This window comes from Artibeus jamaicensis, unplaced genomic scaffold (assembly GCF_021234435.1).
Source record: "Artibeus jamaicensis isolate MK-2021 breed Jamaican fruit bat unplaced genomic scaffold, CSHL_Jam_final contig_497, whole genome shotgun sequence".
NCBI lineage: Eukaryota > Metazoa > Chordata > Mammalia > Chiroptera > Phyllostomidae > Artibeus > Artibeus jamaicensis.
This window is the reverse complement of record NW_026521863.1, coordinates 11,012,887-11,038,769: the sequence shown is the minus strand read 5'-3', so window position 1 is coordinate 11,038,769 and position 25,883 is coordinate 11,012,887. Positions and strand designations below refer to the sequence as shown.

The 25,883-nt window shown below is 47.1% G+C and overlaps 1 protein-coding gene across 2 annotated transcripts in view; it reads left to right on the top strand.

The window, feature by feature from the left end:
• The window catches only part of AKAP12 (A-kinase anchoring protein 12), an 83,540-nt gene that overhangs the window by 41,345 nt on the left and 16,312 nt on the right, over positions 1–25,883 (top strand). The window contains exon 2 of one of the 2 annotated variants that reach the window (XM_037156819.2): positions 3,017–3,131. In XM_037156819.2, coding sequence (XP_037012714.2) covers positions 3,017–3,131 — 115 coding nt within the window. Of the gene's footprint in view, positions 1–3,016; positions 3,132–22,858; positions 23,076–25,883 lie in introns of those variants that run through there. The other variant, XM_037156820.2, reaches the window with a different exon arrangement.

Below are 25,883 nucleotides of genomic sequence, written 5' to 3'. Positions count from 1 at the left end.
CAGGTTTCCTGGTGCTTGCTACGTGTAAGTGCGTGTAAGTGCGAGGAGCAAGACTTTCAAGTCGAGTTCCCATCTCAAAAAACATAACTTTTGAGCGAATGGCTGACAACGAGCCAGATGTGTTTATTGATTATTGATGAAGAAATGAAAAAGAGAAAGAAAAAGAAAAAAAAACCAAAGAAATGCATCCACAATATATGAAACAATTTGGTTATAAAAAGCCTGTATTCTTCTTTTTTTTTTCTTCGAAGAATATACATGTGCATATGGACACACAGAAAGGGTAGAAAGGACCTCAAATGTTAAGGAACAATGTTAGGTTTCTTATGACTTGGGGTGACCTTCATGTATTGATAACTCTGAGAGGCATGGGAACCCTTAGGTGTACCATTCATTGGATCATGAATTATTTAGATGGTTGGGGGTGGGAGAGAAGGAAAAGAAACACCCCTTTTTATGGCCTGGAAAAAAGTTCAGAATCCAGCCTCAAGAACAGATGAGGTTTTGTGAAAAGCGTCTCTAGGTGAAACAGAATGGTAAAAATGTCTGAGTGGGGCCAGGAATGAAGACCCATTTTTGTGTGGGGGTTGATGGGCTGTAGACTCCGAATATTTACTAGAGACGTCACCCGTGGGGTTGCGGCCTGGGTATACTTGCCAGACCCAAGCTACGCGTATCCTGAGATCATGTCTAAACTCAATTTCAACACTGTCACCACCATAAATTGCCTGTCACCAAAGTCAGTTCATCAGACGCCTTCCTGAAGGCGAGACCATTGCCCTGGTGAGGCCGTTGCCCTGTGGCTGCTGGAAGTGACTAACCCAGAATTTACTCAGCACACTTCAGGTGTAAGGAAGGCTAGCAGGTGAGCTCGGTTTTTAAGACTCCTTTCATTTACATCGTCTAATATACTTCATCATATACGTCTATCATTTCTAAATGGACATGAAAGTTTGCACCTGGTCCTTTAAGATCCTTCATGTCTTTTAAAGGTACTCCATACGACTCCCGCTAAAGATACCTCGGGCTTGATAATTCACAAACAATTATGAGAAATCTTTCAAAACTCACAGAAACTCTGTAGAGCTGCAAACTCTGTCAAACTTCAGAGCTCGGGTTCCTAAACCAGGGCCAACATTCACTGCATGTTCCCTGTTTAGTTGCCATATTATGGTCCACGTGTCACCAGTTTTTAGGTTTAAGATTCATTGGGTTGCTGGGGAGCCTGGAATAATGTGTTTCTTGCTTTCCTCCCCTGGCTCTTCATATTATTAATCAAGTACAAGTCTAACCTGTGCACATAACTAGTGATATTTAGTTAAAATACTCTTAATCGCTGACGTTTTTTGATGAGCATTGTGGAGACCCCCCCCCCCCGCCATTTTGCTTTTGTCATCGGGTTTCATGTAAAAGCCCCATTTTGCATAGTTTGGTAAGAGAAGACTTTAAGTGGAAACGTGATCTGAGCATTCTGTCTAGTAAATGGACTCGGCCCAGGCCTGCGGAAGCCAACCATTCTGTTGGCAGCGTGGGTGTTACGGTGCAGGGGTATCATTTCAGGAGCAGCTCAGGCCGTTGAAGGGCAGCTTTGCTGGGCGCAGGGAACCGCAGGTGGAACCAATGTAGCACAGTTGCAGCCTTCCGGATGGACTGTCTTGAACCCGCTGGCCCTTCCAGGCTCCGATGGAAGTCAGCAGTTTGGCCGGCATGCTCCGCTGGCCTGTCGGCACCGTGGGATGCTGCCAAGTGCAGTGTTAAGCTTGGAGATTTCTTTGGAGTAGCAGGACCGGGCACTGTGGAACACTCTTTGAGGCATTTTATCATTGTGCGTAGCAACAGCTCCTTCAACAACTCGTCGTGTTGTGGAAAAGCCCTGGGACTTGTCAGTGGCGAGTCTTGGCCTTCAGGCCACAGCCAGTGCTGTCCCTGAGCCGCGGGACCTGTCCAGCCACCCAGCTGCTCTGCCGTCGCTTTGCACCTCAGGGTACTCATCCATGAAATGGGAACAACGGCACCTGCTATGTCGGCATTAAGACAAATGGGAAAAGCATATGAACTATAAAATATTGTTGAAATCTTTAGGTCCCTCCAGGTTATTGTGCTATTTTTATTTGGCTTAAAACTTTTTACCCATATTCTCAGGATTTAAAAAATGACCTGAGGGCATGTCTATACATCTACAGTTTTTGCAACTGATGACCTCGATTGCACACACTATTCTAGAGGGGAGATTGCTGATGACTATTTTAGTAAGACCTTCTAAAGGAAAAACAATGACCGTAAAAACACGCATTTCTTATTCCTTTCTCGTTCGCTCTGGATAGACCGGCCTTCGAACCAAGGGGCCTCTCCACCTGTCCCTCTTCTCTGCACCCTTTGCTGTTGTCTCACACTCCCCTTGCCCGGGGACTTAGGTCTCAGGGTTACCTCTTCTTCCCGAGAAGCCCCCCTCCCCCAGCACCCCAGCCTAGGTTAGGGGCTGCTGTTTATTGTCCCTTGTTCTATGTATTCCTCCTTCCCGATTGTGAATGTATTTTTTAAACTGCCTGCTCTGTACCTTGAGAAGGGCACATTGTCATGTATGCATATTCTAGTCAAATATGCGTAACTTCTAATCACAAGGAAACTTTAAGGTAAAAGATACTTAGAGAAGTCTGGCTTCCATGGCAGTTTGTGAGTTCCATGTGGTGGGGGCCACATGGGATGTGTTCCTTGTTTGTCAGGTCTCAGCCAAGCCTGGCACGGGGGGGTGTGTGAGTCACGAGTGGTGTTTGGGTGAATGAATGGGTGGCGTGCACGGTTACGTGGATGCAAAGCCTTGTCTGCTTGACAGCAGCTCCTGGCACCTTCTGTAAGGTAGCTGGTCGGTCATTCAGGTGAATAAAAGACTTAAGTCTTCACTGTCATCGAGCCTCTGTTTCTGTGTATTTCTCCTCTAAATGATCTATTTTTCTCGATGTTATAGTATCTCTAACTTGGCTGTGAAGACTGACGCTCAGTTTTGTCTTCCCCATAGCTCCTACAGAAGAATGGTCAGCTGTCCACGGTCAACAGCTTAGCTGAGCCAGGAGAGCAGGGCCCCCAGGAGGGAGCCCTGCACGGCCAGGAGGAGGAAGTCATTGTCGCAGAGGGTAAGCCACCTTTCCAGGCTGTGGGCCAGACCAGGGCCCGAGGGCAAACAACATCTGCAGGGAATCTGAGTTGAAGAATAAACACAGGTCTGGGCAGAAAGTATATACTGTCATCCTCCCTGGGGTGGGTGATGTTGACAACAAACCCAGTGAATCGGTTACAAAAGGAAGTATTTATCTGACCATTTGTGTAGGCCCTGCGCTTAGTTTAGGAAGTTATACCAGTCCTTGGGGACAGGAAGTGAGGTCATGTTTCCTTTCTTAGACGTCCTTATCTGCAACCTGATGTTGTTTTCTGGTTTTGGGGTTTTTTTTTCCACTGTTGCCTTGTCCCAACTACTTGTCTGGTGTCTAATGTAAATCCCTGTTGGAAACGCTGGGGTTGTGGTTGCTTTTAGAGTCAGTACCCCTCACCCTAAAGAATGGCCCACTAACACACGTGGAGGTCTTTCTGGTGATGTACGTTTTGAGGCGCATGCCTCTCCCTGCCACTGTGATGTGCTGTGTGTTTGAAGTCCTAGAAGAGTGGTCGTTGGAAAGCGCACTGGTCAGCACACCGCCAGTGGCTCGATTTCAGCCCATGTGGAGTGTGGTGAGAACCACACCTGAGGCGCAGAATCAGGCACCTTGACCACTAGGTCTCACGTGCAGGGCCACATGTTGAAGAAGAACCATCCTCCATCCTTGAGGTCTATTTTCATCATTCTGTTTAACCCTAAATGAAGGACTAATTTAACAACCACTATTGGAGATACATAAATTGGTGATCTGGCTCACAGTAAATTGACTCTTGCATGTCATGTGACCAAGACAACTGTATGGGAAAGGCCTCTGCAAGGAGACTGGCTGTTGCTGGGGTTCGATGAGGTTCTTCCAACCTGCGGAACCAGTGTCCCCATAAAGCTGCTTCAAGCTGTAAGGGTGGGAATTTTTCCTTTCTTTCTCTCTAGATTCTTTGCCTGAAATGACATGACAGATTAACAGGAGAAAGTAAATTTAATTACTGACATACGAAGTGGGGGCATAAAGACAGGAGACACAAAAGGGCAGCTGGTCATTGCAGCTTATCCGAGCTCCTGAGCTAAGGAGAGGGCGGGGGTCTGGGGATGCAGAGCGGAAGAAGGCCAGTCCCAGGGAGGCCGAGGAGATGTTTGGGGGAGGGGGGAGGTTGCTCCACCCCGCCACGTAGGTAAGTTTCTCAGGTAAAAAGGAATCTCTGCCAATGGCTGTCTCATTGGTACAGGCCCCTTTCCATGGTAAATTTAATGGAAAGTGGTGGTGAAGACTTTTTCCTGACTCTGCTGGGTTTTGATTGCCTTTCGCTCAGAATAATCCTCATGCCAAAGTGGCCTGCTGGGAGACTTGCTGTGAGGACCTTCAGCACTGATCTTTGTATGGCAGCAAGGATGCACTGTGAAGTTAGAAATATGTACGTATGGTCTCACAGAAGGAGGATTTGTGTAACCTAGTGTGAGGGTTTCAAGTAATTTCCGTAAACACAATTGCAGTGGCCCAACTCAAATTCCCAGGCCCCACACTTTGTCCTACTTGTGTTAGCTTTTGAATCAAATCAAGCCAGTTTTGGAGTCTCCCATGGCCAAGCCCAGGGTGCCGGTTGCTTGGGGGAAGATGAGGACAGCTAAGAAATGGTCCCTCACCTGTGGTGCTTGTCATCAGGGGGGTCAGGAAGCCAGTCTACGGAAGGATACATCCCGTAAAAATAAGGTTAAGATGTGGGGGCGATCTAACGAATTTTGCAAGAGGCGAGAGGTGCTCCGGGTTCAGGTGGAACAATCATTTGAGGTCAGAGGGTCAGGTAAAATCTGGGGGCTGAGGTGAGGTTGGTTTTAGATTTATGGAGACCAGGGATACTGCCAAAGCAAGGAGAATAATCACGGCCAACACTTCACAAGTTTTTATTAGGGTTTTGGAATTGTGCCTTTTGTGCATTATGGCCCTAAAAAGTTACAGCAACCCTATGAGGTAGGTTGATCACATTCTCGGGATTCAAAGCCACTTCGGCATACTGCCAAGGGTGAGCTCATCACCACCGTGCTGTTACTGTGCCGGGCATGTCCACAGACTCATCTATTGGAGTCATGGACTCAGCAAAGGGTGGAATGGAAACCCAGAAGGGAGAACAGCTGGGTGGTGTTCCGAAAGTATTTAGTAGGCCACGTGGGATCGCTGAAGTGCGCCCCCAAGGTGGCAGGAGTCAGGCTTCTCATCCGACACAGTTCAGGATTGATGAGAGAAGGGAGCCAAGGGCAGATGCCCGCAGTTCCGTGCTGCCCTTTCTGTCTGTGACATGGCTGCTGGAGGTCTTCTGGCTAGTGTCCTTTAGTCTGGTTATGATTTCATCTGCATTTCAGCCATCTGGCACAGCACTGTTGTTAGAGAAAGTGATCTGTCCCCACCCTATGATTATTCCATTTTTCTCCCTAAACCCAGCCAGGCTTTTGACCCTGGCCTTGGGGTCTGAGCAAATAGCAAATGCCTCTTGCAAGAGTGGTCACCCTTATGCTTTGTTCTTTAAAAGATCCTGAAAGGGTCTTGTTGTCTTGGGAAGAATCCCCCCCCCCCCCCATGCATACCCAGGGCTGCAGAGGCCACCACCAGGGGCATTTCTGGAGGCCCTGCCTTTGGGACGAGCTTTTACTGTTCTGGGCAGAACTGATACTATTCCTGTGGGTGAGCGGGTCTCGGAGGCAGCTTGGAGCACCTGCTTTATTGTTTCTCTCCCTGTTTTGTGTACCTGGTAAGGTAAATACAGAGTCTTTACGTTAAATTATTAAACAATATTTTTAGTGTTTTTTTTCTCTTGACATCAGTGATAGCCTGTGGTTAGATTTTATGATTATTTCATAAAAAAGAATTAAAGAGACCTGTTCCACCTGTAAACAAAGACATCATTTGTAATGTTTATGTAACACTTAATTGAGAATTTTGGGGACCTTGGTTGCTACCACCATCCACTTCTGGAAGCATATCTCTGTGACTTACTGTGGTCCCGGGGGGGACTGGCCAGCAGTGGGATTTGGTCCTGCCACACGTGGGTCAACACAGGGGCACTCCTGCCAGAGTGTTTTTAATCTGAGGTGAGCGACAGTATTTAGACAAAGACATATATGTGGATATATTTTTGCCCCTTTGTTGTTGTTGGGAATTAGGCTCTTCCACCGGATTATAGGGAAATCATCCCAAGGACCCGCATGTGGGAGACTGAGGTGTGGCAAAATGGTTTATTTGGGAAGAAGGCTGCCCTGGGTTTCCAGTGTCCCATCTCTGCCTGTCCCGCCATGGAAAAAGTCCGACTGTGTCCTCAGCAAGGCCAAAACAAAAGCCATTGTCCAGAGTTTCTGTTTTATATTAAAGCTTAGTATTTTGGAGTCCACACCATCTTCTGCGAGCCCTGGTAGCTGCTTGACCCACATGGTCACATGCTTCTGGGTGAAAGAGAACATGCAGATGCCTGGGGCAAGTGCATTACCAGGTTGGGGTGGGGAGAGAATGAGAGAAAGAGAAAGAGAGAGAGCTTCTTTGTTCCTGTGGGATTGTATTAGCTTGGATTGGGGACAGACCAGGTGCTTTTTCAAAAGAACCAATAAACTTCTCAAGCTTTTGCAGGCTTCTGATAGGTCCACACCCCCTAGGTAGACAGGCCTTTTCAGTCAAGCCCCCCCCCCCCCAACAATCTGGTCCTGGAGGGTGCGAGGGAGGTGTGTTAATAATCCCTAGTGGAGCAGTGCTGTGTTCCCCTGGGGTGTGAGGCTGCAGCTTCCTGGTGAAGCAGACAGGCTCATGCCCCCCAGTTTATTAAGCTCAATGTCTAATTCCCTTTGCTCTCTTTCTTATTAATAATTAGCTAGCTACCTACAGTAACACCTTGACTGGCTTGCTCTCTTTCCAAGACTAGAAATACTGGTAATTCAGAACCAGTCCTCTTCCTGAAATGAAAATGAGATCCTGTTTCCTTGTAAATGTTCTTTCAATGATAGAAAAAAGGAACTGCCTGCTAAAGGTTTTCTGAACTGTGTAACAGGGTCAGATACCAATGTTTTGGAGGGGGCTTGAAGGTTATTTAATTTCAGGGGCTATCTTTTAGGTCGTATACAATAAGAAATACTTAACTAAAATGAAAAAGAATTCACAACAAGTTACTTTAGGCTGGGAGATTTAGCCCCTTCTGAATTCTTTCTAGGTGATTTATCACTTATCAAAACTACTTATACAGAAATGCAGCCCTTTCCAGACTAGAAAGTTCTGTCCCAGCTTGGTATGCTGCCTCGGCCCGCGAGGCAGTCAACGGGGTCTGCCGATATACCTGTAACGGATGAAGGGGGATGGGACAGGAGGCGCGAAGAATGGCAGCAAGACAAAGGATTCTGATCAAGCTGCAAATTTATTTCAAAATGGAGGGAGTTATATAGAGGAGGGCAGTGGAGGAAGTGCAGTGGATAGGTGGCTTCAGAGCGTGCTCTAGCCTGCGATTGGCCGGGGGGTGCGTGGCGGGGCGCGTGATCAAGGCACTGATTGGTGTGCCACCCGCATGTCCAGGAGGGGAGGTTCTATGGCTCCTAACCGCAGCATCCTGTTATTCAGGCGCAACCTTCAGGCCTGATTGTATCAGCCTGTTTCAGGCTTATCCCAGCCCCCAACATCTCCTCCCTTATTTTTATTTTTAAGGTGAGGAGTGGACATTAACCGGCTAGGGGAGGCAGAGGTCTGGCTCCTCCGGAGCTCGTCCTGAGCTCTGAAGCACCCTTTTCGGAGGAGAGGGTTGGGGCGCTGACCTCTATGCAAGCCGACTTGCCTCTCAGGAGACATGGCAGGGCTACCTTCGGGGTAGCTTCTCCTTGCAATGCTTTGCTCTGCACCTAGCGGTATCCATTACAATTCATATGTAAGTATAATGCCAAGAGTTATACTGTTCTCGTAGGAGGTGGGGGTGTAAAAGGGAGTTTATGCACGAGGACATTCTCAGAGAAAACGCTGCGAGTCAGTGCCAGGTTCATTCATTTCTAGCTGGTGATAATGTATCTGGATAGGTTTGCCAAGAAGGGAGTTAAGTTGGTCTCGGATGAGGTTTGTGGTGCGCCTGAGAATCCAGGGAGCAAAGGTCAGGAAAAGAATGATAGCTATTAAAGGCCCGAGGAGAGGGAGAGAAAGGGGAGCAGTCCGTTGAAGGCTGTAAGGAAAGGGCTCTCAGTCAGAGCTTTTCGCCGTTTTTTCCAGGTCTTCTTGAAGGGTCTTGATCTTGTCCCGTACGATGCCTGACTTGTTGGCATAAAAGCAGCATCGTTCCTGTAAAGCTAAACAGATACCTCCCTGCTCTGCTGTGAGTAAGTCTAGACCTCGTCTATTCTGTAGGACTACTTCTGCTAGGGAATCTAATTGGTCTTGAATGTCAGTAATAGTATTTGATAAGGCTTGTACATCATCGACAAGTTGTTTGGAAAGTTTTGTATAGGAGTGAATTGCGACTCCTAATCCTGTAGTTCCGGTAGCTACTGCTCCAGAGACTCCCTAGACCAACAAGCAGGGGAATAACAGCTAAGGCTCTTTTGTGTCGTCCTGCGAAGTGGTCAAAAGCAGGGACGGGGACAGGTTCATCTCCTGGGATGATGTCTATGTCAGGTAATAAGGCAGCTAAGGCACATAGCCCTGTCCAATTGGCGGGCAAGGCGGTGAAAGCTAGATTATTACCACACACGAATGCTCGCCCTGGGCCAGGACAGAGGGATGTACTGTAATTAAGCGTGTGGCTACAATTGGTAAAGCTGGCGAAACCAACAGAAATATCAAAAGAATTATTTTGTGAACTTTTATAGATACAAGGGGAGGAGTCAAAGAGCATAGGCTGAACTCTAAAGGGTATGCTGAGGGTGCAGTTTTGTTCAGTGATATTCAGGGCTGATATGTTGGTGGAGACAGCTAGAGGCATGGGGGTGCCTTGCACGCCGCGGGCGAAATGGCGGACGCGCCATGCGCTGAAGGCAAAATGGCGGCGGCGGGTGCGTGAGAGGTACTATAAGGAGGCGGTTTGAATGGCGGAAGGACTGCCGCCACGAGTGGTGGCCAGTCAGGATTATTGTAGCGAGCGGCCTCGTCCTCTAATTCTGCCTGTTCAGAGGGGTCTAACTGGTCGCCGGGGTCCTGGGAATTGGGGGGGTAGAGCAGAGGAATAGAACTCCTGAAGGGGAGGGTACAGAGAAGGGACTTGAGGGTCTGTATCTATTCGGATGGAGACAGAAGGACAAATTGAAGGCGCTCGTGAGGGAGGTCGCGAAACCGAGTCAGCACGAACGTTGGGGAGGCCGTGGACTGAGGGGGCTTTGGAGGGGGCCGGGGAGTGACTGCGGAGAATTTCTTGCCGCGGGAGTCAATGCTACCCTCCTGAGGAAACCATGGGCAGATTTTAAAAACGAAAGTGAAAAAGGAATTCAAATCTTTTTTACGAACTCTTATCTTGCGCACCTTGAGAGACTCTTTTAATTGAGCAACGAACAAATCATGTTGTGAGCATGCCTGTCCCATGGCTGCGTCTTACCTTTGAAATGCCGCTGTCGGGGAACGGGGTCCTTTGGGAATACCGGCGCACGGCCGAGTAGTCGCGTGAGCCGGGCGAAAACGCTGCGATCGAAGGGGACAGCGGTCCGCACAGGCGATCAGCGGGGCCCCACGTTGGGCGCCAGTTGCCTCGGCCCGCGAGGCAGTCAACGGGGTCCGCCGATATACCTGTAACGGATGAAGGGGGATGGGACAGGAGGCGTGAAGAATGGCAGCAAGACAAAGGATTCTGATCAAGCTGCAAATTTATTTCAAAATGGAGGGAGTTATATAGAGGAGGGCAGTGGAGGAAGTGCAGTGGATAGGTGGCTTCAGAGCGTGCTCTAGCCTGCGATTGGCCGGGGGGGTGCATGGCGGGCGCGTGATCAAGGCACTGATTGGTGTGCCACCCGCATGTCCAGGAGGGGAGGTTCTATGGCTCCTAACCGCAGCATCCTGTTATTCAGGCGCAACCTTCAGGCCTGATTGTATCAGCCTGTTTCAGGCTTATCCCAGCCCCCAACATCTCCTCCCTTATTTTTATTTTTAAGGTGAGGAGTGGACATTAACCGGCTAGGGGAGGCAGAGGTCTGGCTCCTCCGGAGCTCGTCCTGAGCTCTGAAGCACCCTTTTCGGAGGAGAGGGTTGGGGCGCTGACCTCTATGCAAGCCGACTTGCCTCTCAGGAGACATGGCAGGGCTACCTTCGGGGTAGCTTCTCCCTTGCGATGCTTTGCTCTGCACCTAGCGGTATCCATTACAATTCATATGTAAAGTATAATGCCAAGAGTTATACTGTTCTCGTAGGAGGTGGGGGTGTAAAGGGAGTTTATGCACGAGGACATTCTCAGAGAAAACGCTGCGAGTCAGTGCCAGGTTCATTCATTTCTAGCTGGTGATAATGTATCTGGATAGGTTTGCCAAGAAGGGAGTTAAGTTGGTCTCGGATGAGGTTTGTGGTGCGCCTGAGAATCCAGGGAGCAAAGGTCAGGAAAAGAATGATAGCTATTAAAGGCCCGAGGAGAGGGAGAAGAAAGGGGAGCAGTCCGTTGAAGGCTGTAAGGAAAGGGCTCTCAGTCAGAGCTTTTCGCCGTTTTTCCAGGTCTTCTTGAAGGGTCTTGATCTTGTCCCGTACGATGCCTGACTTGTTGGCATAAAAGCAGCATCGTTCCTGTAAAGCTAAACAGATACCTCCCTGCTCTGCTGTGAGTAAGTCTAGACCTCGTCTATTCTGTAGGACTACTTCTGCTAGGGAATCTAATTGGTCTTGAATGTCAGTAATAGTATTTGATAAGGCTTGTACATCATCGACAAGTTGTTTGGAAAGTTTTGTATAGGAGTGAATTGCGACTCCTAATCCTGTAGTTCCGGTAGCTACTGCTCCAGAGACTCCTAGACCAACAAGCAGGGGAATAACAGCTAAGGCTCTTTTGTGTCGTCCTGCGAAGTGGTCAAAAGCAGGGACGGGGACAGGTTCATCTCCTGGGATGATGTCTATGTCAGGTAATAAGGCAGCTAAGGCACATAGCCCTGTCCAATTGGCGGGCAAGGCGGTGAAAGCTAGATTATTACCACACACGAATGCTCGCCCTGGGCCAGGACAGAGGGATGTACTGTAATTAAGCGTGTGGCTACAATTGGTAAAGCTGGCGAAACCAACAGAAATATCAAAAGAATTATTTTGTGAACTTTTATAGATACAAGGGGAGGAGTCAAAGAGCATAGGCTGAACTCTAAAGGGTATGCTGAGGGTGCAGTTTTGTTCAGTGATATTCAGGGCTGATATGTTGGTGGAGACAGCTAGAGGCATGGGGGTGCCTTGCACGCCGCGGGCGAAATGGCGGACGCGCCATGCGCTGAAGGCAAAATGGCGGCGGCGGGTGCGTGAGAGGTACTATAAGGAGGCGGTTTGAATGGCGGAAGGACTGCCGCCACGAGTGGTGGCCAGTCAGGATTATTGTAGCGAGCGGCCTCGTCCTCTAATTCTGCCTGTTCAGAGGGGTCTAACTGGTCGCCGGGGTCCTGGGAATTGGGGGGTAGAGCAGAGGAATAGAACTCCTGAAGGGGAGGGTACAGAGAAGGGACTTGAGGGTCTGTATCTATTCGGATGGAGACAGAAGGACAAATTGAAGGCGCTCGTGAGGGAGGTCGCGAAACCGAGTCAGCACGAACGTTGGGGAGGCCGTGGACTGAGGGGGCTTTGGAGGGGGCCGGGGAGTGACTGCGGAGAATTTCTTGCCGCGGGAGTCAATGCTACCCTCCTGAGGAAACCATGGGCAGATTTTAAAAACGAAAGTGAAAAAGGAATTCAAATCTTTTTACGAACTCTTATCTTGCGCACCTTGAGAGACTCTTTTAATTGAGCAACGAACAAATCATGTTGTGAGCATGCCTGTCCCATGGCTGCGTCTTACCTTTGAAATGCCGCTGTCGGGGGAACGGGGTCCTTTGGGAATACCGGCGCACGGCCGAGTAGTCGCGTGAGCCGGGCGAAAACGCTGCGATCGAAGGGGACAGCGGTCCGCACAGGCGATCAGCGGGGCCCCACGTTGGCGCCAGTTGCCTCGGCCCGCGAGGCAGTCAACGGGGTCCGCCGATATACCTGTAACGGATGAAGGGGGATGGGACAGGAGGCGCGAAGAATGGCAGCAAGACAAAGGATTCTGATCAAGCTGCAAATTTATTTCAAAATGGAGGGGAGTTATATAGAGGAGGGCAGTGGAGGAAGTGCAGTGGATAGGTGGCTTCAGAGCGTGCTCTAGCCTGCGATTGGCCGGGGGGTGCATGGCGGGCGCGTGATCAAGGCACTGATTGGTGTGCCACCCGCATGTCCAGGAGGGGAGGTTCTATGGCTCCTAACCGCAGCATCCTGTTATTCAGGCGCAACCTTCAGGCCTGATTGTATCAGCCTGTTTCAGGCTTATCCCAGCCCCCAACAGTATGCCCAGAGTTCATAGGGGCTGCGTGAGTGCTGTTCGTTTTGTGGAAAATCTGCTCCTGCTGAAGAGATTTAAAAAAAAAATCTCTCAACCCAAATTGTCATTTGTCCTATAGTTTTGGGTTTACTTGGTTTTCCATGAATTCAATGCCTTAAAAAGATTTTAAAAACATTATCTCTTGGTCTGGGTCCAACTTTTAGATTTAAAACTTTTGTAGGTATTTGTGTGAGCAAATAAACAGTCGGTGGTCTTCTTGGTTTCGGCGTTTTTGTTGACGTTTTTGTTGACATATTCTTTGTACGGTCTGCATACCAGAGTGAGGGCATTTAAACCAGCAACAGGAATCTCTGCCAATAGCATTTGCCATGGGCAGGCGGGGGGGTAGGGGCCAGCTCACCTGATGAACAAGCTTTGTTGCACTAGTCCGAGGATGGTGACGAGGTTGTTCAGGTGAGGTGAGGGGGGACCACTATTGTACATCTGCTCTGGCCCCTGGGACAGTCCTCAACCCTGAGAAAAAGAAAAGCAAAACCCCAAATGGTGTTGCTTAAAGCAGAAGGTCTTCTGAGGATATATTTCTTGTGTTTCACAGGATTCCACTTTTTTCTCTCTGGATATTTCCCCCAGACCCGGTAACACCTGGAGGATTCATTGCTCAATTGTCTAGGAGCTTAACTTGTAACATGATGGTGAATTTCATTTTTCCAATGGCGCTTCCTCCATATCCCAGTCTCTGCTTTTAGTACATTTGCTGTTTGAGCCTGTCGGCTCTGGGTGCATAGTGAGCCTCTTTGGGACGTGGAAGGGTCGTGAGGTTACTGCCAGGTGATCGCAGCCCTGCCTGCGGATCTCGTTACCTTTCAGAAAGTCCATTCTGGAGTTGCAGGTAGTGTTTCTTCGCTTTTTGATCATTTAAGAACTTTCTGAATAGTGAGCACCCTAAAGGCTGCTCCAGGTCTGTGTTCAAAGATGACCGTCGCTGCCTGGCCCCCCTGCTGCCAAATACTTTTTTTTCTCTGAGAGGCTGCTTTCTCTACCGGAAAGAAGTGTGTTTATGACTCAGTCCCCTTTCTCTTTCAATTTGTGGCGTAATTGGCACCTTGTTAGTGTTTTCATGAAGACACGCCTGTTGCCCACGTGTCTATGTTCCATTCTGCGTTATTTCTCCCCACATCACTCATCAGCAGCTGGCATTCCCTGTCTGTCTCTTATCCGCCCCCCTCCCCCACCTCTGGCAGGGACGGGGGAGGGGTCTAGATGGTTCAGTCCTGAACCCCCTGGTCTGGAACAGCATCTGGCACATTGCAAGTGCTCCACAAATATTTGAGTAAATAAGACACAGTTTGAAGTTACTTCTGTGGGAGAGGAAGATGTGTTAGCGTTTTACTTTCTATCCGTTCATTTCCTTCATAGTTCGCTTTTCCCTTTTTATTAATTTATTTCCTGCGTGGTTAAATATACAGCTTTATAGGCTCATCCAAGGCTTTTTTTTTTTTTTTTTTTTTTTTTGTGGCAGCAGCACTAGCAGAGCGGGATGCTTTTCAGGACACCGTGCTGAACTTACAGCTGCTCACTAGCGGTTGCCCAGGTGTTACCTGGAAACATGAAATGAGACCCTGACCTGCTTGTGATTAAATTAAGACTGCGAGTCCTGAGATGCTATCAAATATAGGTGCTCAGCAGACAAAGAAAGGGATTTTTGTTTTTCCCCACTTTGGTGTTTCGAGTATAATATTATCCCATGACATTTTTTCAAGCTGTATCCTGTTTTGTAATACTTTGAAAACTTGGGAGAACACTCACAAAACAGGCCTTGACAGGTCCCCAGTAGGGGGCGTGCGGAGAGGCAACCACACACTGATACTTCTCTCCCTCTTTCTCCCTCCCTTCCCCTTTCTCTAAAAATAAATAAGTAAAATCTTAAAAAAAAAAAAAAAAAGGCCTTGAACTTAGGCAAAAGCATGCTGGTGTCCAGTTTCCGGAAGCTGATTTTTATTCATTCCCTGGCTCGGCAGCCATATTTTTAGTGTGCCTCTCTGAAATGACTGATGTCATTGACAGATTTCAGGTAGAACACTCTAGTGCTTTCATCTTTAAAGAAACACAGATTTTTCTTCTTCTTTTTTTGAGTAATTAACAGCCAAACAGCATAGAGAAGCCCCTTTTCCTCTGAACAATATCCAAGTAATGAACCTGTATTTTTCTTCTAACTTAAAAAATGGGGGTGAGGAGGAGAAGAAGGAGTAAGATCTTTATTTACCATCCCTTGATTTTGTAAATCACTTCAGTCCACTGTGTGACCTTGATTTGAATAGACCCCCTTATCTCACGGAGCATCAGCTTCTATCTGTAACATGAGTATCCTCATCCATCTGTGAAATTCTATGACCCAGCAGCATCAGCATTGCTAGTAATATAGGTACTAGAAACCAGGTGATGGATTAGCTGTTGAAGACACCCAAGTGACCTTGGGCAGGGTGGGAATCGACTTGGTAATTTCATTATGCCTTTTTATAAAGACACCTTTCTGCTTTTTCTTTTTAGTCTGATCTTAAAAGCCAACTTTTAGATTTGAAGTTTTAATGAACAGAAAGTTCAAAGGGGGAAATGTATTGAAGAATGTCTCCATATGTAATCATTTAGGTATGAAAGAAAGATAAGTAGCTTCATAAATGTGTCTACAGGTAACGTATTTCTCCCTCTATATGAGAGAATATGGGAATGATGTCATTGGGGTTGGTTATGACCCAGGATGGGTAAAAGATGTTAAAGGCTGTGTCTCCTTGCCCTAAAGACTGTCAGTCAGTCTGAAATTACTGCAATGACTTATAAGTGGCAGTAGTTGGGGGCTATTTGAGTTCCCCACGAGTAGGGTCGGTGCTCTGGTCCATTTGAGGAGGAGCATAGGTGGGCTTGTCCAGATAACACACCGAGAGTCAGACCCTTTCCCTTGGAGAGAACGTGGTGGTCCATGATGAATGGTTCTCTAATGCGACTAAGCCACGAATGGAAACCTTAAGCTATTTTAGCCATTTAGTTTATTTAATGAAACAATTTAGGAGCTTTCTCAAAGACCGACTCATCCCCAGTTTCACCTGACATAGCACCCGTGTCCCACCTGCAGCCCAGGACGGCTATGAATGCGGCCCAACACAAAATCGTACACTTACTTAAAATGCTATGAGATTTTTTTGGTGATTGTGTTGCAATGTATTGAACGTGTGGCCCGGAGAGTCCAGAGGGCTGGACACCCCTGCCTGGTTCCACACTGATGTGCTCGAGTGCAGCGTCCCTACGTCATGGGAACGGACGCCTGGCTAACTTCCAGGAGACACATCCTCGGGGCTGAAATTTCACAGCTTTGTAGCTTACCCATGGCGTCTTACTCCTGAGTACCATCCTTGGAATTTTTTCAAACCACTTTTTAGTTCAGGTGTCCGCACCTCGCCGACATCTCCGACCTCCAGTGTTTGTGGCACACACATTAGTTGTTTTGGTGGAAAGCGTGCTAGATTAGAAAGCGGGTACGTACGTGCGCGATTTTATTAATCGAATGAACTGGTTTCTTTAACCGTCTTTACGCTGGACTGGCAGCACTTAGACTGGCACCACACCCAAGGTGGTTATCTCGCTGTACCGGTTCGCTAGGGCAGCCAGAAGAAAACATCACAGAATGGAGAGTATAAACAACAGAAATGTATCTTCTCACAATCTGCAGGCTGGGAAGTCCAGGATCCCGAGGTCTCTCTCTTTGTCTTGCCAACGATGGCCTTTTCCACGTGGTCTTCCCATCATGCTTATACATCCGCGGTGTCTGTGTATCCTAATAACCCTTTTTAAGAACACCACTCAGATTGGATTCTTCCCCTCCCCCCCAGCCATATTTTAACTTAACCACCTCTTTAAAAGCCCTCTTTCCAAATACAGGTAGATTCTTGTGGGCTGGGGTTAGGGATTCAACATAGGAATTCGCAGGGGACACAGTTCGGCCCCAAACAGCTGCCTTCACGTAGGACCAGCTGAAAAGTCAGGTTTGGGAGCAGGGAGCCGCAGCGGAAGGGCACCGTGAAGCTGGCTGCTGTGCCAGGCTCTGCCACCACGCCGGGGGCTCTTCTGCTCATACACGGGCAGGCTGGGGGAGCGCGCCCCCACCCTGCTAAAATGGAGCCCCTTTCTGAAGCTGCAGAGCGCCGAGCACAGGCTCACCTCCTTTTTCCATACGGCAGCCCTCTAAATATTTGAAAACATTTATCACGTCTTTCCTTTCATCTTTTCTTCTCTAGGCAAAACATCTCCAGAGAAAATAAGCTGTCTCACATTAAAAGAAAAATGTCAGGGCTTATATATATATTTCAAATGTGACTGCTCATGATGGAAGCTTGCCAAGCATAACTGGGTTTCATTTTCAACATTCCTGCTCCTTAAAAATAGTTTCTCCCTCTAACTCTATAAACGGTGAGAACAACTTCGTTTGCTTCACACCAAGTAAGTACTGTGTAGCAAAAGAATTGGTTGGTTAGAGGAGGTAATAAGCACGCTGATGGAGAATATATAAAAGAGACCCCTTGCCAAGGGTGTTGGTAAACAAGCCAAAGTCAAAAAGGATGAAGAAAATATAGTATATGTCGTTATATATTTCTTCCCTTTTTTTTTAATCCTCACCCCAGGACATTTTTTCATTGCTTTCAGACGCAGGAGAAGTAAGAGAAATTGCGGGCAGGGGGGAAGAAACATCAATGTGAGAGAGAAACGCCAGTTTTGCCTTCTTGTTCATGCCCCAAATGCAGATCGGACCCGCAGCCTGGGTACGTGCCCGACTGGGAATGGAAGGCACAGCCCTTTGCTTTGCGGGTTGGCGCTCCAGCCCGCCGAGGCACACCTGCTCGGGCTGCCGTGGTGTATTCCGGGTGCTGGAAACATCATGTGCCATTTCGGTGCCTCCCTCATCAGGACCATAAGCTCACGGCCTTACCCACTGCAGCAGCTAGAAAGAAGAAGAGAATTCCCACTTTCCAATGAATTGTTCTCTGTGAACGAAGCGGCCGAGTCTGCGCCTCCAGAGGAGTGGTCCCAGCAGAGGCAGGCTGGCACCCACGCAGCCAGCCTGCAGCCTTGTCCCCGAGATTGGCCCGCAGCTCCGGGGCCCCACACGTCCCCCCAGTGGTGGTAATTTCCACTCAGTGTCCCAACACGGGGTGCGGTCAGTGTCCCCTTGCTCTGTGCATTATGCTGGACTCCGGTGCTGTTCTGAGTGTCCGTGTGCGGGACGGCGCAGATGGCCCCTTCTGCCCTTGGTCTTCTGACGATCCTGTGACGATGCATCCCGTGTGAGCTCATTCACTCAGTGTGCCGGGCTCTCCCGGGCACGCTTGGTCCATCGACACGTACGCTCACTTCAGGGACGCTGTTTCTTCCTTTCTTTGTTCTCTTTTCGGAATGACCATTATTCAGATTCTTGACTTTCTGGCATGGTCCTAATTAAAACTTTTTCCCCCTATACTTCATCTTTTTGTATTTGGCTCTGTGTTTTGGGAAAATGTCCTCAAGGCTAGATTTTGTCTCATTACTGTATTTTTAATTTCTAAGAATTGATTTGGTTGTTATTCTCATTATTCTGTCTTGAAGTATCTTATTTTTTCTTGGCTCCAATATCTTTGATCTTTAAAAACTAAAAAAAAAAAAAAAGCAAGATTTAAAATAAGCAAAATAGCTAACATCTATTCTGCTTCTACAATATACTCACCAGCGCTAGAGTTAACCTTTATTTGCACCTTGGAATCACATTAGCACAACTGATACATTTAGCAGCTGAAGCCCAGAGAGGAGTTAGCTTCTCAGACTCCGGCACCCTCCTTTGCCCGCCCCAGACAGGTGCTCGGAGTGTTAAGTCGAATAGAGCGCTTACACGCAGGGCAGTCTGGAGAGAATTGATTCCTGTTCTTATGTCCGCCCAAATCTGGTGCTGGAGCAAGTTTTATCTTATATCATAGTTTAAAAAAGGTGGCACTTTGACTTTAATCTGACTTCAGCTTGCTAATATTCATGTCCACGATTGGAGAGTTTAAGATCATGGTTTAGACTGCCTTGCGTTGTTGACGGAAATCGGAGGTGAGGCTCCGAGGTTCGGGGTCCTGTGGTGCTGGGCCACCTGGACAACCCAGGGCCAGCTGTCCAGTGCGCTTCAGTCTCACTGTAGAGGTAACAGAAGGTCATTGTGAAGATTTGTAAAATACAGGGACATACTGAGACAGAAATTGTTCATAATTCCACTATGGTTGCCCCCCTGGGCTCTTTTTATCTTAGCCTTACATATATATGCGTTTTAAAAAGCAAAATTGGGATTATATAGAATGCATAATTTTATCCTGCTTTTACCTTGAACAGAGGGGTGTGGGTTTATAGATCAGTGTAGGCATTTTCCTTGGCATTGTTTCTAACATGTTGTTTTGTCAAATAATCCACCGAAGAGTTAGATATGCCATTTTCCTACCAGCAGGACACTTAGGGGGTTTTTTGTTTGTTTTTCGTGGGTTTTTTTTTTAGTTTTTATTTATTTTTACAGACAGGGGAAGGGGAGGAGAAAGAGAGAGAAACATCGATGTGAGAGAGAAAGAGAAGCATCATTTGGGCTGCCTCTCACACCCCCCCCCCAAGCTGGGGACCTGGCCCACAACCCAGGCATGTGCCCTGACTGGGAATCGAACCGATGACCCTTTGGTTTGCAGGCTACACTGAGCTACTGAGCTACACCAGCTGAGGCCGTGGCATATTTCATAGACATAGAATTGACATAGAATCAAAGAATATAAATATATGTGGCTTGATAAAGGGAGAAATGATACTGTATCTACTTCTGTCATTTGGATTGTGTTTTTAAGTATTTATTTATCCCTTGCTTTTTACAAACCCTTCTATGCTTTTTAAGTCCTTCTTTAGCTGTTCGGTTGTATTACAGCAGTCCCAGAGGAGCTAGTCTTCAGACTATTTGTCTGGAGGATTTTGAGTCTTCATAACCATGTCTATGTAAACATGCCCAGTCCAAATGGACCATGACATTCAGCCAGCTGGTATTTGCCTGAGTTTGTCGCATAGGGACCGAGACCTGAAAATACATGGAGCCCAGAACCTGCCCATCCTGGTGCATGTGAAGTTGTATCTCGTGGTTTTGAGTTGCATTTTCCTAATGGCTAATGACATCTTTTTATATGCTCATTCGTCGTTTGTATAGGTACTCTAGAAAAATGTTTACTTAGATCCTTTGCCCATTCTTTATTTGGGTTACTGTATGTATTACAAAGTTTTAAAGATGCCATTCAAAACCCTTCATAATCTGGCCTCGCATGTCATCTTTATCTCATTTCCAGTTATTACCTCCGTCTCTCCCCTTCTCTCCACTTCTCTCCCCTGGTCTCCCCGAGTAGACTCAGCTTGTAGCTATAAGAAACTCACACACAACTCCCTCGGTGTCATGTTCTTCTTGGAATGTTCTTGTCTTTGTCCATGCTGCTCCCTCTGGGCCCCAGGAAGGGTGGTCCCTCTCTGCCCCATCTGTTCAGAGGCTGGCTCAGAAGTTTTGAGGTCTGTGTGCTTCTATCTCTGGGGCGCCTGCCCCGAGGCCAAGGACAGCATCCTGCTGTATCCCCGAGGGCTTAGCTTAATTAACATGGACCAAGAAATTGGTAAATATTTGTTGAATGAACCGTGAAGTTTGGGGAAAACACTTTTTCTGTCATCTCTTTCTATTTATGCTATTGGTAAACATTTTCCCATAACTTTTGCTTTGGGAGGTGATGTCATCCCCTAAGAGCTTTGGTGTAACACAGACAAGCAAACGGAATGGAGCGATCACACAAGGAAGTTGCCTGTATTGTGTACTCACCTTAGGTGCCAGCTCTACTCGGCCTCCATCCTGATGGATGCCTTTCTCTGTAAATCCAGACACTCGGAGGCGTAGGGAGCAGCTGTGCCACACACTGTCTTGCTTACTCTTAAAGGTAGAGAACAAAGGAGAGCTGTCTGCCAAGTGAGTCAGCAGCTTCCCATATGACCTCTCTGAGGACATCAAATCAGATGTGTTAGTGTCTGTACTAATGTCACAGAAATAAATGAGAAGGTGAAGTGACAAAACGGAACAGCAGTAGCTACCTTTTCAAGTGTCCTTCTGGGCCTAACTAAGCTTTGTGACTAGTGAAGTTTCTTCCTGTCCAGCTCTCTGGGAAAGAGCTCTTTCTTGTCTTGTTGTGAGAAGTTACGCTTTGGGTGTGGAAAGGAGCTGCTGGTGCAGCCATGCAAGGTTATAATCAGCAGGTGCATCCGTAAGGTGAACGTGTGTGTTTTGTAGGTGGCACATACCTACAAAGGTGATGGAAGCCAGGTGCTGTCCCCAACAGCTGGTGTTGAGAAATATAGAACTGAGACCTCAGATGCTGGAGGTAGCAGGGACTCCTGGACAGCTCCAGGGAGGGTGTGGGCTCCACCTGGGGCCAGAGTGTGGGCTGATCCTAAGCCATGCTTGGTACCGTTGCAGACCACTCAGTGAACGGTTGGAGCACAGCCTCCAGAGTCAGCTTCCATCCATGATCTATCTGCACAGCCAGGACTCTGCGGGCCGGGGCTGGGGCTGGGGGCTTCGGCAGGTAGGAGAGGAATACAAGGCTGCCCTGAGCCCTGGGCCGTGTGGACTGGGGAAGGACTATAGCACCAGCAGCAGTTCTCACCAAGAAGACACCCTTAATAGAAGCAATTTGTAAACCGAAGTTAAGACTTCTTTATGGAAGATAAAAGGTTAGGAAGCCGCTAAATGGCTCACTCTGGGAATCAGCTCCCAAGCGGCAAGATGAAGAGAATTACTTCCTGTTCCCTCGTGGATTTAGGGCGAGGCTGGGCGTTTCTCGGAGGATAAAGCTGATTTTTGTAGTAAGGTCCGATTGCCTATCGGCAGCTGAATATGGTGCTTTGCGCCCCCTCGTGGCAAGAAGGAGCAATTACGTGCCGTGCAATACCAGCCTGCATGCTAGTATTCGGCTTTTCCTTTTTATTTTAAACCATTTTTATTTTTCATTACAGTTGAAATACATGATTATATTAGTTTCAAGTGCACACCTCAGAGATCAGACATTACATAAATTGCTAAGTGATCATTCTGATAAATCTCGCACCCCACCACCCTGGTCCACCCCAGACCCCCACCCTCCTCTGTGCTTCCCAAGAAGTAATGAACAAGATCATCACGGTCAGAAGGAAAGAGAAATAGTAAAACCTTACTTTTGTTTGGTGAGAGGAAGAGCTTGTGCTAATGGGGTCAAGGCAAGACATGAAATGATAAAAAGAAAAGGATGAAAAGAAGGGAATAAGCCCAGGCCGCCTGAATGGACCTAGCCTCATCAGTGGTTGACCTACAGAAAGAGTGTGCCAGAATCATGAGAATACACCGACTCTTTCTACCTTGTGCCTTTATATAGAACAAATCTGAAGTTTCAGTGGAAAAGAATTTAGGGCTGCCTGAAGTTTTCCGAATGTTTAACATAGGATCTAACTAATTCGTGTTGGATGCTTGGATATTTGAGGTGTGATACTGTGTATGTTGGAATGTGGCACAGTCTGACCTAAAAGTGTAGCTTTTACCATTAAAAACAAAACAAAACGACCAAATAGACTTAATGCTCAAGTATTTAGGTTTTTTCAAGTTGCCATGACCAAATGTTGAAAAAGTTTGCCTGGCGACAGCTCTCCTCAAAGAGTTCCAGGCAACAGGACACCTGAGAGTGCCAGCCCTCAGGTCGGCAAACAGATGTGTGTGTCAAACAGACCGCGAAAATATAAAACACCGCAGGTGCTAAAAAGGAGTGGTGTTTTGCACCTCATCAACTTTTAAACAAACATAAGGATAAAGAAGACTATTAAAAATGGCAGTAGAATTTAATATCTGGGTAGCTATTTCCTTAAAGTAATATTAAAAGCTGAGATACAGAACTAAGTCGGTGCCAGGAGTGAAGTAATGGTTTAGATAAAAATGCTGCTGACTCGTCTGCATTAATTCATCCCAGCAACTCTTAAACCCTCCCTGGGTCGGTCTCTCTCTCGGCAGAGACCGGCTCACCACTAACAGACCAGCTCCAGGGAGGGCTCCTCGCCTCTAAAGTGAAAACACGTGACTCGGAGTCCCCAGGCGGCGGGGGCGGGGCCAGGCTCCAGCAGGCGGGCGGAGGGTGGATCTTCTTATAATTAGCGAGGAAAGGCGTCCTCAGCCACTTTGTGCTGCGGCTCCCCAGGCACCTTGGGTTCTCCCTCCTCCTGCTCAGGGTGGCTTGGCGTTTAGTTCTTCCTCCGCACAGCGAGACAGCGCGGGGTGGGCAAGACCCCGGCCGCTTCAGCCAACAGTCAGAGGAGAGTCAGGACCCGCAGCGCTTCTCACCTGGAGAAGCTGGTAACCATGCTGGGGATCCTCACGATCACAGGTAAGTAAGGGAGAGCCAGGTCTGCCGTGTGCCCCCCCCCCCCCAAGGCAGTGGCAGGTGGAGTAAATGCTGCCTTCCCTCTAGACTGCATTTGGGTGGGGACCTCGAGGTCAGTGGCGGGACACCCTGATAGGCGTGTAATTCTCTCAGTGTGCTGGCTTTTGATCAGAGGAGTGTTCTCTCTGTGCGGCTCAGCAAGGACCGGACAAAGCTAAGGTTTTCATTTAGTCAGTGCAAGAATCTTCCTGCTGTGCCTGGGAGAGACCTGGAATGATTTGGTTAGGGACTGTCCCCTTTCCCCCTGTGCAGAGTGGGACCTCCGCACCAGCTGAATCTGTTCACGCTAGGTCGGGGGGAATTTCGAAATAGGTTGTGTGTCATAGAATACTGAATTCTTGTATTTGAGAAATTTCAGCGATTGCATGCTTATTAGGAACTTTCAAGGAAGGGAACACTTGGCGATTTAGGGGACCGAAATGCCTGCGCTGGTTTGAGTGGTGGTTTTGGTGAAGCCATAGTCATTGTAAAGTTGGTGGCTAGCAGGTGAGGGCATTTAGGCAATGTGTAGTAAAAATGCGTGTTTCTTAGCTTGCTTTCTCGAAGTCCGGCTGAGTATGAGTTATATTACTTAATACCGACCTCCAGCATATAAATCACATAGACTTGTAGAGTGTGCTTACAGCACTTCTGACTTGGTTTCTCTCATTTCGAGACTCCTTGGGAACCTACCTGTTTTCCTTTTGTCTTGCATTTCCTGCCATCAAGAAAATGAAACCCCAGTTGAACATTTATAAGACCAACTCTTCTCTAAATATTTGAGGTCATTGCTCACCCAATCTACATGGTTTCTTTAAAGAAGACTATAGAGGAATTCCTAGGACTTAATTTTTTTCCTCAATATAATTGTTTCTGCAAAGCCTTGCCCTCTTACAGAATATTAAATGAATGTGAAAGTTTAGCCCAATTCAACATGTCTCTCACTTCCTAGAGATTCGTTTGTTCACTTTGAGAGCTTCTTAAAATTCCTTCCCCGAGTTAACTTGAATAGACTTTCTGTCCTTGACCTTGTACGAAAATTTATATGGTACCTAGAAATTATTATTAAATAGACTATACAAAATGTTAAAATCAAAAACAAACTCTCCATTTTCTTTTCCAGATCACTACTTTTTCTATGCAGGAAACATTTATAATGTCCAACCCAAAGAGACTCTGCCTGAGAATATGGTTTATGGGTGTCACAGCTGGGGATGGGGCTTCTCTGATTGAAAGTTTTTTCTGGGTGCTTTTCGTATATACAGTCTGGCCTTTATTATACTCAGTGTTTGATTAATTTATCATTTGCTGACTTTGTTAGGGGAAAGGAAGGTGGTCCTTTTTAGCACTAATTGGGAGTTAAATTTAGGGAACTTGAGGGAGCTTTTGAAAATTGGTTTGGTTAACCCAGGTGGAATGATATTATCAGAAGTGGTTGGAAGGGCTCTCTAATTTTGAAGGCAACCTCAAGTAATTGCATCTGTTGCTTTCTGAGTTTTACTTAACGTTAAAAGGGAGAATGCAGCAAAATTTTGTACTTTTTCCTGGTAATAAGAAAGTGCACAGAAGAAAAATCTTAACTCCAAAAATTATAACAGCAAAAAAACATATCATAGCGGAAAAGGAGAATTTCAAGTGTCGTTGTCTTCTGCAAGTTTTCCTGATAAGGAAGCTTTACAGCCAGTTGTCTTTAGTTGGTCAGAATCTTGAAAAGCAATGAAGACTTTTGTAATTGGCATTAAGGATTAATTAATTATCAGATTACTCACCTAAATGTGAGTTATTCTAGTCCCAATCTTCTGTAATACTTTATTATGCAAGGAGCATTTAAGTTTCACAATTAACAGGAGTGGAACAGATGATAATATTTTTGGAGAATTACTTAGGAATGAGCTTTCATTTCTGAAAGTTGGGAAAAGCTGCCCCTGATGGACTGACAACCCTTCCCCAACACACACACACACTGAAATGGATGCAGCAGGACATGAATTATGAGATGATTGGTTATTCATGTTACTGCCGCCTTTCTCGAAGTCTGTCACTCACATCCCATTAGCAATAGCTTAGCTTAAAAACTAGAAAACTAGATCTAGGAGGTGACCTTTCCCCCACCCACTTACCAATGGTGTGCCAGCAAAAAAAAAACAAACAAAAAAGAAAACTTTCTGAATTAGGGAACTCACGCCCAGGGAGGTATCTGCAGAGTACCATGAGGAATTGGGTGACATTCTTTAAATGTAAAGTAAACTGGGGAAGAAAGAATCCTTTGGCATTCATGCAAGTTCTAGATTCTTTCAAATGCATTTCTCTATGCAAGCCGTTTTACAAGGTGAAATAAACACACCTTTTATGTGGGTGCCTTTTTTTGCCATGAAGGTGTAGATTAGTTAAGAAATGTGCCGGACATGAACTTCATCCAGTCATGACTGCCAGTGCCTGCTGTGTGGCCATGATCATTATTCCTCACAATAACCCTGCAAAAAGTGGTGGTTTCACTTCCCCTTAATCCTGAAAGCGAAGTTTCTCCCGTGTTCTACAGCTGCAAAGGAGGGTAGATGTAGGGAACCTCATAAAGAACCCCTTTCTCACTGTGTGCAAAGTGTTTGAACACCATTGCACGTCGCAGGAGGCCAGGTGAGGACCTGCGTGCTCCTGCAGTGGGCTTTGCTTATCTGAGCTTTAATCCCAGCTAAGCCTCTCCCCTTGGAGGTTTTGTGGTTAACGAGCCTTAGAACAAGGGGAGTTGGGTGTGCAGGATGTAAGGGATGGATT